The sequence below is a fragment of the Bactrocera neohumeralis genome, chromosome 6 (assembly GCF_024586455.1).
Source record: "Bactrocera neohumeralis isolate Rockhampton chromosome 6, APGP_CSIRO_Bneo_wtdbg2-racon-allhic-juicebox.fasta_v2, whole genome shotgun sequence".
NCBI lineage: Eukaryota > Metazoa > Arthropoda > Insecta > Diptera > Tephritidae > Bactrocera > Bactrocera neohumeralis.
The window spans coordinates 6,686,285-6,700,838 of NC_065923.1; the positions used below are offsets into that span (position 1 = coordinate 6,686,285).

The 14,554-nt window shown below is 36.4% G+C and overlaps 1 protein-coding gene across 1 annotated transcript in view; it reads right to left on the minus strand.

Moving 5' to 3' along the window:
• Positions 1 to 14,554, minus strand: part of LOC126763738 (formin-J) — a 76,399-nt gene that overhangs the window by 3,603 nt on the left and 58,242 nt on the right. Inside the window, exons 5-16 of the mRNA XM_050481483.1 lie at positions 10,555 to 10,588; positions 4,675 to 4,822; positions 2,991 to 3,940; positions 2,679 to 2,867; positions 2,511 to 2,611; positions 1,760 to 2,009; positions 1,555 to 1,681; positions 1,233 to 1,485; positions 930 to 1,151; positions 570 to 774; positions 361 to 494; positions 8 to 274 (exon numbers count right to left, since the gene is read on the minus strand). Coding sequence (XP_050337440.1) covers positions 8 to 274; positions 361 to 494; positions 570 to 774; positions 930 to 1,151; positions 1,233 to 1,485; positions 1,555 to 1,681; positions 1,760 to 2,009; positions 2,511 to 2,611; positions 2,679 to 2,867; positions 2,991 to 3,940; positions 4,675 to 4,822; positions 10,555 to 10,588 — 2,880 coding nt within the window. The remainder of the gene's footprint in view (positions 1 to 7; positions 275 to 360; positions 495 to 569; positions 775 to 929; positions 1,152 to 1,232; positions 1,486 to 1,554; positions 1,682 to 1,759; positions 2,010 to 2,510; positions 2,612 to 2,678; positions 2,868 to 2,990; positions 3,941 to 4,674; positions 4,823 to 10,554; positions 10,589 to 14,554) is intronic.

Consider the following 14,554-nt stretch of genomic DNA (forward strand, 5'->3'; position numbering starts at 1 on the left):
GCCTTACCAGCAATTGCTTGTATTGTGCCGACAACATCGGTGTGTTCGAGCGTGTTGGCGGGCTTCCAGTCGGGATATACCCGTTTGTAGTTATTCGCATTGTTATTGTTGTTATTGTTACAGTTATTACTGTTATTATTATTATTATTATTGTTGTTGTTAGTGCTGGTAGTATTCTTGTGGAAATGTTGAGAATTAGTAGAGTTCGTAGTTGTGGTTGGCGTGGTAGGCACGATTTTCTCCTCAGGCAAAGTATCCAATTTTCGTTCGCTATCTAAAATCACAAAAAGATAGTCGAAATGAATGTAGCAGTGTTCAAGTCGTAGCTCTTAGTTATTTGGTATCATATCGCAAATATACCTGTTTCGTTTTCAAACGAACGCCTATTACTGTTAACCAAACGGCGCTTGCGTTTGAATTCTTCGTTTTGCTTTTCATCGTTCTCGTTGGACTGCAGCCAGTTTTCGATTTTTTGTCGAAATTCACGGGATATTCTATATCAAAATTAGGCATAACACTCTCAGAATAGCACCAATAAGTACATCACGGATGTGTGTTTGTATACTCACCTCGGTTTCGTATCCTCGCTGGCTTGCTGCGTGGGGGAAGGAGTAGTGCCGCCACCTTGCGGTGAGGTTGGCGATTTTTTGTCCATATTCAGTAACGGCGCTGGCGAACTGGCACGTTCGCGGTCATCACTGAAGTCCACATTTAAGAGTTCGGGACGTTTTCGGCTAGAACTTCCAGAACGTGCACGACGTGCCCAAGACCGATCTAAGTTATTGGTAAATAGAGAAACAGACAATCAAAGGCTGTTATACTTGAGATTGTTATTATATATAAATTATTATGTTATTGGCCCTTTAACTGTTAAATCACGAGAGAACACTGCACACCGAATAATTTAATACACTTCTATATTTGCATACCCAAACTTCCATAGGCCTTTCGATCTCTGCTTATATGCTCGTGTCCGGATGTGCGCAAGAACTCCATCAGATCATCTTCCTCTGGTAATACACGACTAGGCCGCCTTTTTCGCATGCTACCATTCGGTGTTATGCTCGGTGAAATCCCTTCAGGGGTATCAAATATTTTTTCAATGCTACAATGGTTTTCCGAATCAGAGACTGGGGTGCCACATTGACTAACTGGAAGGCGTAAAAACAATAGAAATACATATAAATTAAGTTTGAAAGAAAAACAGAAAATTTCGCTAACGAAGAGTTTACCTTGTCTAGCGCGCCTGGCCAGCTGCTCTTCCCTTTGTTTTCGTCTGAGCGTAGCTTGCTCCTCCAATTGCTGTCGACGCTCGTTTTCTTTCACAGCCTGCTTGAATTTATCACAGAATGATTGGAATACTTTGAAACACTCCTCCAATTTAAAGTGCGCCGCATCCTCGCAAAAGAAATCGGCCAGCTTTAAACGCATCGCTTCTACCTCCTTCATATTGGCTTGCAGCGCAGCCACCTCGCGCTCAGCGTTCTATAAATCAAGTTTAATGGTGGTTGATTGTAAATTAAATCTAGTGAAAATGTACGCTGAGTGACTCACCTCTAAGAACTCCGACATTTGCTCTTTGATTTCATCCTCCGTTGTGGGTTGTTCGATCTGCCTTTTGATTTTACGTATTCGTATATCCAGCGCATTAATCTCGTTATTTATTTGTTCAACAGTTGTTCTAAAAATAAGGGTAATACATATAATATAAATATATAGTATACAAATGTACTTTTAAAAGTGATGAGAGGGGCCTTACCTGGATGCATTTTCCAGTGCAGTCAACTGTGCGGGGAATGTTAGGAGCTCTGGATTGCGCTTCTCGGCCTGCATTGCCACAAAGTGTATGAGATTGATTCCCGGCTTGTTGGCGCGTATGTCGGTGAGCTTTTGTAGCGAGGAGAGTTTGACTCCAGCCGCATTACCGGCATAGCCGCCCGAGTTGAGGAAGTTGCCAGCGATAACGACCATATACAGCACTTCTTGCAGCATTTCGTTGTTCATAAGATCTGATGGATTTGAGTTTTATAATAAAAAGTTTAGTGAGTTCCTCTCGAAAAGTATAGAAAAATGTGATATTTGATGATCAAAATATTGTGATTTGTGGCTTAGGTCTCTACTTTGCGCCAACATTTGGGAAATATGTAGAAATAGTGGGGTCAAAAGTTTAGAGATTATTCTTAAAAATAATTTATAAGATGGACGATTTTCCCGATTAATTACTAGTAAGCTGTGTCTACGCCAATTAAGAAGAAGAAGAAGCTGTTAATTATGGAGTAACCTATACTTGCGCAACACTTTTGAAACATTTTTTAAATTTTTATGTAATAGAAAGGTTCTTTTCAGAGCGCATAAGGTTCCTAGAGCGAAACAGGTTTATTATGAAAATTTCATTAAATTTTAGGTGGCGACTTAAAGCCCAAAAGACTCATCATCTCTAAAAAATATGCTACAAGGTCGAGGTGAAGATCCAGTAAATTTTCAGCAGAGATCTAAATGAATATACATACCTCCTCCAGCATAGATCATTGCGTTGATGCATGGGTCCAGATAACTAATATTGGCGGCGAATTCCTCCTTTAGCAGCATGCTTTCAATACGCAGTTTATAACTGTAATATACAAATATTTACCATTAAAAATATTGAAATATACATACACAAATGGGGTTATACTCACTTTGGTACCTCCAAGAGCTGTAGCAAAAACTTCTCGGCATTACCCAGCCGTCTTTTATCGCCATTGAAGGTTTTAAGCATATCTAATTCGTCGACTTCCGGTAGAATTTTCAATAAGCCCCGTAACTTTTCCGCACCGATGTCATCGTGCTCGCCATCTCTTATCAGCTGTATAATGTCTTCATTCGAACTAGAATCGAGCCAAAAATAATGTTTTTAGCCATAACCAATCTTGCAAATATGATCATATTTTTGTTCAGATAATGTAATAAACTCCCTATTTCTGGATAATAACTAAACGAAACATTCTCACCTTCGGAATTGTTTGAGGAAGATGTTTACGTTCAGGCTGCGTTTACCGTCGAGCAAAGATATTTCTGTGCTTTCCTTTTTGGATTTGCGGTCGAGTGTATCGTAGCCCGAACTACTGCTGCTTTCACGGCCCAATTTCGGTGAGCCTTGAGCGCTGGTCGATTGCAGACAGAATAATCCTTCCATTTCATTCCAATCGATGTCGGTCATGGGCGTGTCCTGATGATTATTGGCCACTATAGTCCATATATTTTGCTTGCCAATGACCCGATTCGGCGGAATTTTACCCCAATTGATAGTTTTCATCTTCGACTTGGGTGCTGGTGTGTCTTGTTGCGGTAGTAAGATCATATTGTGACCGTTTAAGCTCAAGTCCGGGGTGACGGGTCGCATGGGATTCGTGTGATTGCTGAGTAAATTACCAGTGGAGCCTGGTGGCTGTGGTGCAGGTGGTGGAGCGCCAGGTACGGGTGGGGGGACGGGCGGTGCTACTAGACAATTTCCATTCATAATTGGCGGTGGAGGTGGTGGTGGTGCCCCACCACTAATAGGACCATTCATTGGAGGCGGCGGAATGGGCGGCGGTGGTGCGGGTGGCGCACAGTGTACCGGCGTCGATGTGGAAGGTAGTACTGGTGGTGGTGGTGGTGGTGATGATATCGGTGATAACGGCCCGTTATGCAGCTGTGATGAGGCTGAGGTAGAAAGTGAGGCGGCATTTTTGCGACTTGGACTGGTTGCTTCGCCACGACAATGTGGACAGGAGAATTTTTGTACGCTCGGCGAACGCAGTATCCTCACCGAGTCCTCATGACTCTCGAGTAGTGTGGCACGATGCACCAACTTCTCTGTTGTATCCCAGATCACATCGCTGATTGCCTCTTTGGGATCTATGCGTAGCAAATGTTGTAATATACTTAGAAATGGCACTTCCTGTGGCGTATCGGCCACCTAAAAGTACAAATTGCGCCGTTAACTTTTACTCTACTTAAGTTTAATTTATATGGTCGAGTATGTATGGATACATACGAGTAGGTTTACTAAATAATCATTATATATGTACATATGGTAGTAGGATAGATGATAACACTTTATGTTATTTTAGCCACTACAAAATCCTTGAGCTGACGGAATAAATGCTGACATTATATTTTACTTTGAAATTAAATAATACCATCTGATCAAAAATGACCTGGACTGACAAAAAACTACATTTTCACGTATTTTAATACAAATCTTAGCCATTCGTTAGATTTTTGGACAGTTTTCGTTTTATTCATAAACCCACGTCTCGTCACCAGTTAAAATGCGTTTGATGAATGTAGTATTCTCGGCTACATTGTCAAGCAGTTCTCTTGCGACCCCTACTCGAGGTCGCTTCTGCAAAAGATTCAGGTATTTTGGTACGATTCTAACATTGTCACTCTTCATATCCATAACATTAACCGAAATGTGTGCAGTGGATTCTTGATCACATGGTATATTATATATATATTTGAAAAAAAAAGAGATTATGTTTGAAAATTTGCAGGCATTGAGAAGCGTAAGAGTTAATTCTAATATTTTAATTAATGGAACTTTACATTTTCTGAAGCATTTGAAATAACAAAAATTTTTGGAATCGTTCAAACCAATCCTTACAAGCATAGTATAAGAAAACAAGATCATATTAAAAATTGTCATACTTGTCGCAATATCGCGTAGAATACATCAAGATGCGAATTTAAGTTGATGCCACTTGGGCCCTGTAGACTCTGAGCTTCGTCGCATTCTCGCTGTTCGTCGAATACGTCCAATTGCACTATAATATCTCCCACACTCTGTGCGACTTTCCTGCAAATATAGATAAATTATAACATATAGTATTTTTGTTGTTGGAACTTTTAGCTGCTTATGTGATTATTGTTAAAAATGCTAATGTTAAATGAAAAAGTTATTATTTACTGTCAATATTAACTAATTTATACCCTTTTCACATGTTCTTTTTAATTGCTTATGATAATAATTTGTTTCTTCTACAAACGGATGCAGCTACAGAGGAAAGTTGCAATAAACAATGCGATAACTCATTGATATTTTCACAATCGAAATCGAAATAAATATACTCCATGAATAATGGCAAAATCATTTATAAATTACGAAATGGACCAAATATAATACTCCAGGTATTCGCTTGCATTATTTGAAAATGATAAATAATTTATTTTATTCAAAACAACAACACCACCACATATTATCTATATGCGAGTGTGTTTGTTTGTCCTTAAAAACTAATCATTCGCACCAAATACGAGGCACTCACTTCAAATTGTTCACTAGTTGCAAGCTGCGGAAATTATACTTCGCTAGGGAACAACAAAAGGCGAAACGACCAAGACGTTGTATTTTTGACGTCTCCACCGCACAGCCTTAGACTCTTAGTCTGTAAGAAAGCCGCTCGATTGTTGAGCAGAGTCCTTGGCAATCGAATTTGCTTTATGACCGAAAACACTGAATATCCAAACGAAAGGAATGCCAATGTATACCGTTCTTTGACCGTCTGCGAGTTTGTAGTTGCTGATGGGATAAACGACAGTTGCAGAACTCGAAGTACGCAGAGAATTGCGTTATAACAATTAAAAAACTTATCCTTCTGAGTATCTTATAAATATGTATTTGTTTCTAATTCCGTTAAGTTTTCTATTTAATAAAATTTTCGATTTGGAGGCAGTAGTTACAGTGTGAAATGTATTAAACTCATTTATGCATGGTATGCTCACTCCAATATGACGACCTGGAGTCGGCCAGCAGCCGATTTGCGGAGAGCGAGCACTACAACTCAATTTTGATTAAATACTTTAGCTTTTCATATTTGTTTATTGTTGGTAAATTTTCATTTTCGGCATGCACGTGGTGCGCGCGCATAGAAATCCCGTTGGCTGCCGCTGTGAATTAACAAAATTTACTCCGTTTTGCTCACGAGAAAGCTCCAACGGGTCTCAGCACGTGATTTTCGATGCCCAACTAAATGCACGAAAGTGCGTGTGTGTGTGTGCAACCGTATGAAAGTGAGTGGGCTCTATATGAAAACATTAATTTGAGGAGTATGTATGTAAATTTGGCTATCAGCAGTAGATACACATGTGCATGTATGTATTAGTTTGTGTGGAGAAGACAAGTTAGTAGGTGGCTGTTGACCAAATGCTTCGGCAGGTACATAAAATTTCGCATAAGATTTCCTTTTGGCCATTTTCACGTGTTGTGACGTCAGAGTTTTAACGGTGAGGGATACACACGCATATGCATATTTACAAGTTAACTGTGATAACTATACTTCTATGTATGTATATATTGGTTTGAATTCACATATATAATTAAACATTGTGACAAAACAGTATCCGGTAATTGCAAATAAGCCGCAAAATATTTAATTATTCGTCAATACTTATTTTGTCGCCTTCAAAATAATCCGAACCAGATGTAATACACTTATGACAACGATTTTTGCAGTCCTCGAAACACTTTTCATAAGCACTTTTCGGGATGGCCTTCAGCTTCTTCAGCGAATTTTTTTTTATCTCTTCGATCGTCTGAAAACGGGTTCTACGGAGTGGTAATTTCAGTTCTGGTCGATCTCTGGTATTCATTGCGTTTTAGGCTTTAAATTCCGTTACAATCGTACTCTTTTCCAAAAAATTCAGCTTTATCGGGACGAGTCGAGCAAGAACGCCTTTCATACCCAAAATAGCCACTAAAATCATTCGAACGGACTCGCGAGAGATTTCGAGCTCTCTTGCCATCTCTCTTACACTTGCATGACGATTTTCAAGTACCATATATTTCACTTTTTTTAAATTTTGTTCAGTTGAAGAGGTCGAGGGCCGTCCAGCACGAGGCATGTCTTCAACGATCTCTCGACCATCTTTAAAGGGCTTGTACCACTCGTTTTTTTTTGATAAAACTGAATCACCTTTCCAACATTCGCAACAATTCCGGTTCAATTTGGTTAGAAATATAAAATTTGAGATAATTTCTTTGTTCGATATTTTTAACCATTGTAAAAAACTGCTGAGGTGTACCGACTTAAGCATGCTATAAACAAAATTTTTGGCAGATCACGCCCACATTTTGCATAGTAATTAAGGACAGTCTCACCAACTTAGGAAATTTTTGAAATATCATTTACCAGGAGAATTTAATTACAAACCCCGGGTACTTTTTTGTCACAATGTATATGTTGCATTGTTAAAAGCCAATGTCTGGTTAACAACCATCTTCAAGTTAAGTTTTGGTTAACTTTACCGAAAGGAATCTAGGCCATCAAGCAATATTATCGTAGTCAGTCGATATATTGTTAAGAAAATTGAAGACGAACTTATAGAACAAGCAGTAAATATCATAAAATTGTTCGAGAATTTTTATGACATGGCTTTGGCATCAAAATACTATTAATTATAAACTACAATATATATATGTAGAACTCAAAGCAAGTTAATGAATAACCCCCATCACTTTATTTCATAAATGTTCAAATATATGTAATATTTGTAAAATTAACATTTATAAAAAATTCAATTTGTGACAAATGATTTGAAGATTTCTAAACCTCTACTGAATGAGTATTAAGATTATATTAAGCATAAATTAATTTATATTAAAAAAGTACTTTGACAAATTTCATTCTCAAAAAAATCGACAATATGAATAATACATTCAAATTAATTATTGAATTGTTGGAACATTAAGCGCTCTTTAATAGCATCGACGCACAAAGATTGTGACAATACAAGATATAGTTTTAGCGACTTAACAATTTCTATTTGTCAACTAAATGCATATGTATTTAGTAAGACTATTTATAAATGAAACCCATAGGAAATTAAATTAAAGCGTGTCACAAGCTTGCCATAGCATACACAAGGAAGCTGTGTTGGAACCTTGTTTCGACCACCATTTAGTGGCGTACCTAGTAAAAACGTAAAAATTGCGATTTTCAGCATTTAAAAAACGACTATATCAATTGCTTTAAACGTTTAGGGTATATTTATACATATTTTAGCACTGCAAACTAAAAGTTTTGAAGATAAAAATTAAATATTTTTCGAGTTGCACGCAATCTCTGGTGGCGCTCCCCTACTGTTACAGTGATTCCGGCCTTCTCCGTGGATGAAACCTAAACAAAATTCAATACTAGAAGATATTGTCTGTGCAATAAAAAATTTTTTTATTTTTTTTTTCAAAATTACGGTATATTTTGGACTGCCAAAATTCCATTTTTGATAGTGATTGGATCCGAGTAATCACTTAAGCAAATTTTGAAAAATGTAGTTTTGAGAAAAAGCCTTTAAAGATAAACTGTGAAAGCACATTACATTGAACGGCTATACTTTTGAAGGCTATAACAACAACTAACTGACATATCGATTGAAGGTTTGAATATGATATTTTTAAAGGTATGTATATCTTTACGAAATATGGAAAAAATCGAAAATTTTCAAATTTCACACTAGATGTGCTCTTTAAAATATGGCATGACAGTTCTCTCCCGGTAAGTAATGACAAAGTTAACATATTTCTGTCCGGAAAAGGTTTCTTTGAAAGTTAGCTTACAACTTGTGCGGGGAAAGGGGAAAATAATTTTCTGCATACATAAACACATTTCTTCAATCTTATAGTTATAGAGCACTCATTATAGCCTTTGCAAAATTTATTTTTACTGAAAGAGATTTATAACCAGCATTACCACTATCTGACAATGACGCCTAATTCCCTGCTGGGTAAAAAAAGTCACTTATGTACATATGTATGTATGTGGTTATGAATAGTATGGTAGTTTTGTAATAAATAGGCAGAAGCTGAAGTCGGCGGATGTTGACCGCTTGATTTATGCGAATGCGCAGCCATGTTTCGGAACAATTAATTAACATTTGACTGAATAATTAATTTTAATAAATGGTTTTTTCGCTATACATTTAAAATTGGTTTCTCTTTGTTGTTGATGCTCAATTAAATTTTTGTCGACTGAATACAGAGTTGAAGCTAACTTGTTTGTTTACATTTTTTCGAATGTTTCTGAAGAATCATTAAACAAAACTGTCTGAGGGGTGTGTATTTGTCGCGCTGTGGGCGGATAAACGGATAAATGCGTCTAAGGTGCTAATTGATTTGCCATAGTATATTAACGCTTTTATTAATCAGTCAATACCGTAATGTATAAAAAAAGAATCGCTAAATAAAGCATTATTGTGAGGATAAGTGTGAATGTTCTGGATATGTGTTACGAAACAGTAAGGTGTGGAAGACGGAGCGGAAAATATTTCTCAACTCAAAACGTTTGTTGTGGGAAATGAAATTTGGGGCCGTGTTATGTTTTCTTTTTAATTTTTTCTAAAACAAACTTGACTTTTGAATATATTTTTCTATTTAAAATTTTTATTTCAAAAACATGCTTTCCACTGGTTACGAACGACTGCTTAGCGTATATTATTCTTTTGTGACCACATTTTTGATTGCCATTTTTATTACCGTCTCATACTGAATTTTTTAATTATTTTTGCAATCATATAACCTACACACACATACGCCGTGGCTTGCATAAACTTTTCAAAGTTTAATTACAATTTATTAATTTGTATGCAAATTGAGATAAGCACAAAGACAAATTTTTATGGACTTTTGTACTTTTTATTAAACGTTTTCAAAATTGCCTGCGACTGCTTGCGCCTCATGTGCAAAGCTCTTGGAGGAAACAACTTTACAAAAGCATGACCATATACAAACACATGTAGAGTATGTGTACGTTGCACTCGTATATATATGGAATTAACAGAAAACCACCTTCGGCGAAATTCAAAGGAAACAATAAAGGCATAATCTCAATCAAATTGCTGCTGACAGCCAGTGGCGCTTCGGCAATGCCACCTTAGTGGCATAACTGTGTCTATCTAAAATACACCGACGAATTCATGCAGATACTCGCATGAATGAACATTTGCATAAATTGTCAAAAACAAAAACAACCGTGCAGTTGGCCTCTTAGCATTGCAGCATTATCTGTTATGAATATATGCATTTGCATATTTTTCTGGGCTCGGCTCTGTAGATAATCGCTCAATAATAACACCAATAAAACCGTTTTCCAGAGGTTAACTTTTCCGCATTTAAAAGTGTTAAAGTACTTAGCAAATTTAAAGCAAAATCGAATCGATTATAAGTGCGCAGAGATAGGGTAATATAAGGTGGGAGTAATTACCCTTTGCGGCAGCACTTAAACTGAAATTTACTAAGGTTTATACCATAATTCCCAAAGGCAGTAACTTGTGTAAAAACAAAAATAAAACTCTGTTGAGTTGATATGATTTCTAACAATTTCCCTAATTGGAGTAACCATTAATTAAGGCAATAAAGCTTTTGGGTTAAAACAAAAAAACTTTTTATGGAGAGCTGCTAAGAAAGTTCGAAATAACAAGGTCTGTTAACATTATGTTAATTGTTTACTTGTATAGAAGTATATATTTATGTATATTCACGTAAATTTAGGAATGTGTTTTATAATTGGGAATATCAACAAAATGTTGCTTACTTACCTTAAATTATTTAATAGCGGTAATACTTTTAAACCTGCAATGAAAAAAGGGGAAAAATAGTAATTTAGATGGTATGCCGTTTTTGAATAAGTACATATGCATATAATTTCTTACGTCTAAGGAATAGTAAGGATTGGCAATAAATTAAATTAAATTTCTGAATTTCAAAAATATTATTTTTGTATACACTACATGTACATATGTATGTGTGGATGTAAATCGAGTATACATATAACCGGTTTTTCAGTAAAGCGCTACAAAAGTTTTAAAATAAAATAAAAACGGTTTGGGATATCAGTGAATTTTTTTATTCCTGTGAAAGTACATTCGATGCCATGGAACTCGGTTTCTTTTGCATGGCCACCACGGGCACGCTTGCAGAAGTCCAGACTCTGAACCCAATTTTCGACGGGTTTTAAGCATAAATCGGCCGATGCTGCTGCATTTTCACGTACGATATTCGTACAAAGTTCAACAATCGTCGCTGGTCTGTTGGCATAGACCATAGGCTTGACGTAGCCCCAAAGGAAATAGTCTAACGGCGTCAAATCACACGACCAAGGCGGCCAATTGACTGGGCCATTTCGTAAGACAACACGTTCACCAAACTAGTGTTTTCAATAAATCGATTGTGACACTCGCTGTGTGACTTGTGGCATCGTCGTGTTGGAAACACATATTGTCCAAGTCCATGTCATGCAATTCGGCCCATAAACCGCACCAAACCGTAATTTTTCGGCGTACGTGTGGATTGCTGCCTGACTATTAACGCATATTTTGCTTATTGCCGAAGTCATTCAACCAGATATGAGCCTCATCGCTGAAGATGATTTCACGATGAAAATCCGGATCATTTTCAAGTTGTTGCTCAGCCCAATTCACGAACATACGCTTCAGTTCTTGCGTTAATTTTATCTTGTAGGAATGTAGACCAAGATCTTTTCGCAAAATTCGTCACAACGACGTCACAAAGCTGCCCAACGCTTGAGAACGACGTGTGAGAGACTGATTTGGGTCTTTTTCAATTGATGCGCTGGCGGCAGTAATATTCTCGACAATGCGGGCACTTCTTTGCCTCACTGTCATGGGAAAATTTTGTATTGTGTCTGTGGACTCAAATTTTTCCACCAGACGCTCAATTGTTGATCTGACAAGACGATTATGATGACCATAAATTGGACGTAGCGCTCTTAAAGTTGAGGCCACTAACTCCGAATTTTGGTAGTAAATTTTAATAATTTCGGCTCGTTGTTAGATCGTATATCTTTCCGTGATGAAATGGCAAACCTTACTGAAGAGAAATGTCAAAGGAACGGAAAAAATGTGGCGTCGTTTGTTGTCCCTATCGGTCTACTTTTGTATAGTATATATTTTTAATAGTATCGGAGGAATGAGAGCATTTGTAAGATTTTTCTCGAAACGCTGTTTCTCCAAAACCGAAAAATTGCTACATTAATCAATTCTAAAATTTTTTTTTGCGTTTTTGGACTTCCGAGGATTTTGGATACTGGATCAACAGAATGCTAATTATTTCAAAATAAATTACCGATTATAATCAATAATTACTGATGTAAATAAAATGTCTCTTCATAAAAATTCACAAAAGAACCGATTTTCTAACTTGCAATGGATAGGGGTTATTTACATATATTTGCGTTCTAAAATGCATATGAAAAGAGATTCTATATAAAGGTAACACAATATACATATGTATATCTATTTTAGTCTACAGGGAATACAATTTAACCAAACTTTCGAAAAAACTTTATGTTAGAAAATTTTAGCACTATGTATTAGTGTAATAAGTAAATATTTAGGCATCCAAAATATTAATGAATGTTTACGAATTCATAAGTAATTTTCCCTGCAACGCTGATATTGTGAATATTGAGATCGGATATTTATTATAAGCACGTCAGCGGTGTTTTAGTATGTATGTATCCCACTCAAAAAAAAAATGTGAACCTGGAAGTTATAGACAAAGATTGAAACATTTTAAATTTCTCATCCAAAAACTTGTTTTTCTCAACTCTTAGCATTGGAATATCAAAATATTTTGACTACTGTCCCAGTGTAATCCCTTAATAGTCTAATTTCATTTATTGTCATTTCATAAGCGTCTTGATAATTCAATTTAATTTAAAATTAAATACGTACATACATACATATGTATATATGTTGTTTATTTTAGTAATCTCAACCAATTCCTGTTAATATGAAAGTACTAAACGATTGTCGTCTGAAAGCCAATTATATTTACATCAATCATTTTCAGAAAGTGTTCGGTGGTTCTAAGCAAATTTCAATAACAGGCTTATATGGACCTACATATGTACATACTATATTTATTAAGCTTATATGCATTGTCATAATAATTTTACATCAGACATATCCCAGCAGGAATCTGTCATCGGAGCAACAGTTATGTATATCATATATTGTATTGCACAGTTATTAAGATTGAAGTTAAATGATCGCTTAGCACAAAAGTATTATTTTGCAATATTTATTGGTGTTCAAACATAAAATGAAGTTTATTTTTTCACATGTTATCAAATATCACGGTGACGTAACTTTAGCTTCAAATTTATTACATGGCATAAAGCCGTTCAAAAAATGGAAGCTTCTCACTCAATATTCTGCCATTATGTTCTTGTATATATTCAAAACAATCTTTAAACATTTTTCGCAACAAATTTCTCGTTGGGATGCCGTAAATTGTATTCTTAAGCCCTCATCTTATACTTTTGCCACACTAAATGTCGACAAACATTATGACTGATTGTTTCAATGAATGAGATTAAGCTGACGCGCGTGAATTGACCAAGAACACCCCCACAAAACAAGATATTTTTAATGAAGCATGCAATTACCAGTTCAACTGGCTGATTTGGCAGAAGTAAAGCGTTAATATATTGTCATGTTGGGTGCTGCATGTACATATGTATGTAGGTATGTATATGTAAAAATGGGGGAGCAGTTTCGCCGAAAACTTGTAGCAAGTGGCACAGTTTAATAATAATCGACAGAAGCATGCTTCGCACATGAGACCATAGAAGGGCCGTTAAGCAGTTCATGAACTTTGATCACAGCGCGCGCTTTGGAGCATTTACTTTGATTGAGCAACGTCCAACATGCTCAAACTATAATTCCACTGACACATACACATTTGTCCATATATGTACTGTTGGATGTGTAAAAAAGCTGGAATGTCACTGCGCATGCGCGGTGCTGTTGGCTGTGCAATTCCTGATGCACTAAATTTTCATTGTTTTTAATTAAAATAAATTGAGATGCGCCTGGCCAAAGTGCCAGATAAACAAAAAACACAACCTCAGTGCAAAGGAATTGTAAAAATGTCGACTGCTCTTGTCAGCCCGCAGACAAATGTAACGAATGAAAGCACGACAATGAAAAAAAGAAAGAAATGTGACGGAATTAACAGAACGGTAAACCGACGTGAAGAAATGACTGAAATGGTGAATTATGTATTTGCTCACCAAGGTGCGGATGGAATATATTTTCATTGAACTGTAAGTGGATGTTTGTATATGCATATTTGCTGGTGCTAATGGGTTTAAAGCACGTCTGTACAAATCACCGTTCCGAACTCCAGCATTTTTTTGAAAATGTCACAGAGAAGTTGCCGCAAAAATTGATACAAATGTGACTCAATAACTCATCAAATCAATCACTTCCACCAAAAACAATTTCACACATTCAATACTCAGCATTGAGAACGGCTAAATGTCAGGCTGTTTCTTAAATATTTTTAAACGCTGACAATAAGCCTTTTTATTGATTAATCTTTTTGAGAAAAATAATTTTAATAGGGGTCACTGATTCTTCGAGGTTGGCTGTTAAATACATCATAACTAATGACCACACGTATTATCATGCTTAAAACTGATTTTTTGACATACTGGATGGGTTGTTTCGCAATAGAAGCAAGAATTCTGAAGCCGAACTCGCTTAGTCGTCTTTCAATCGGATGTGATCG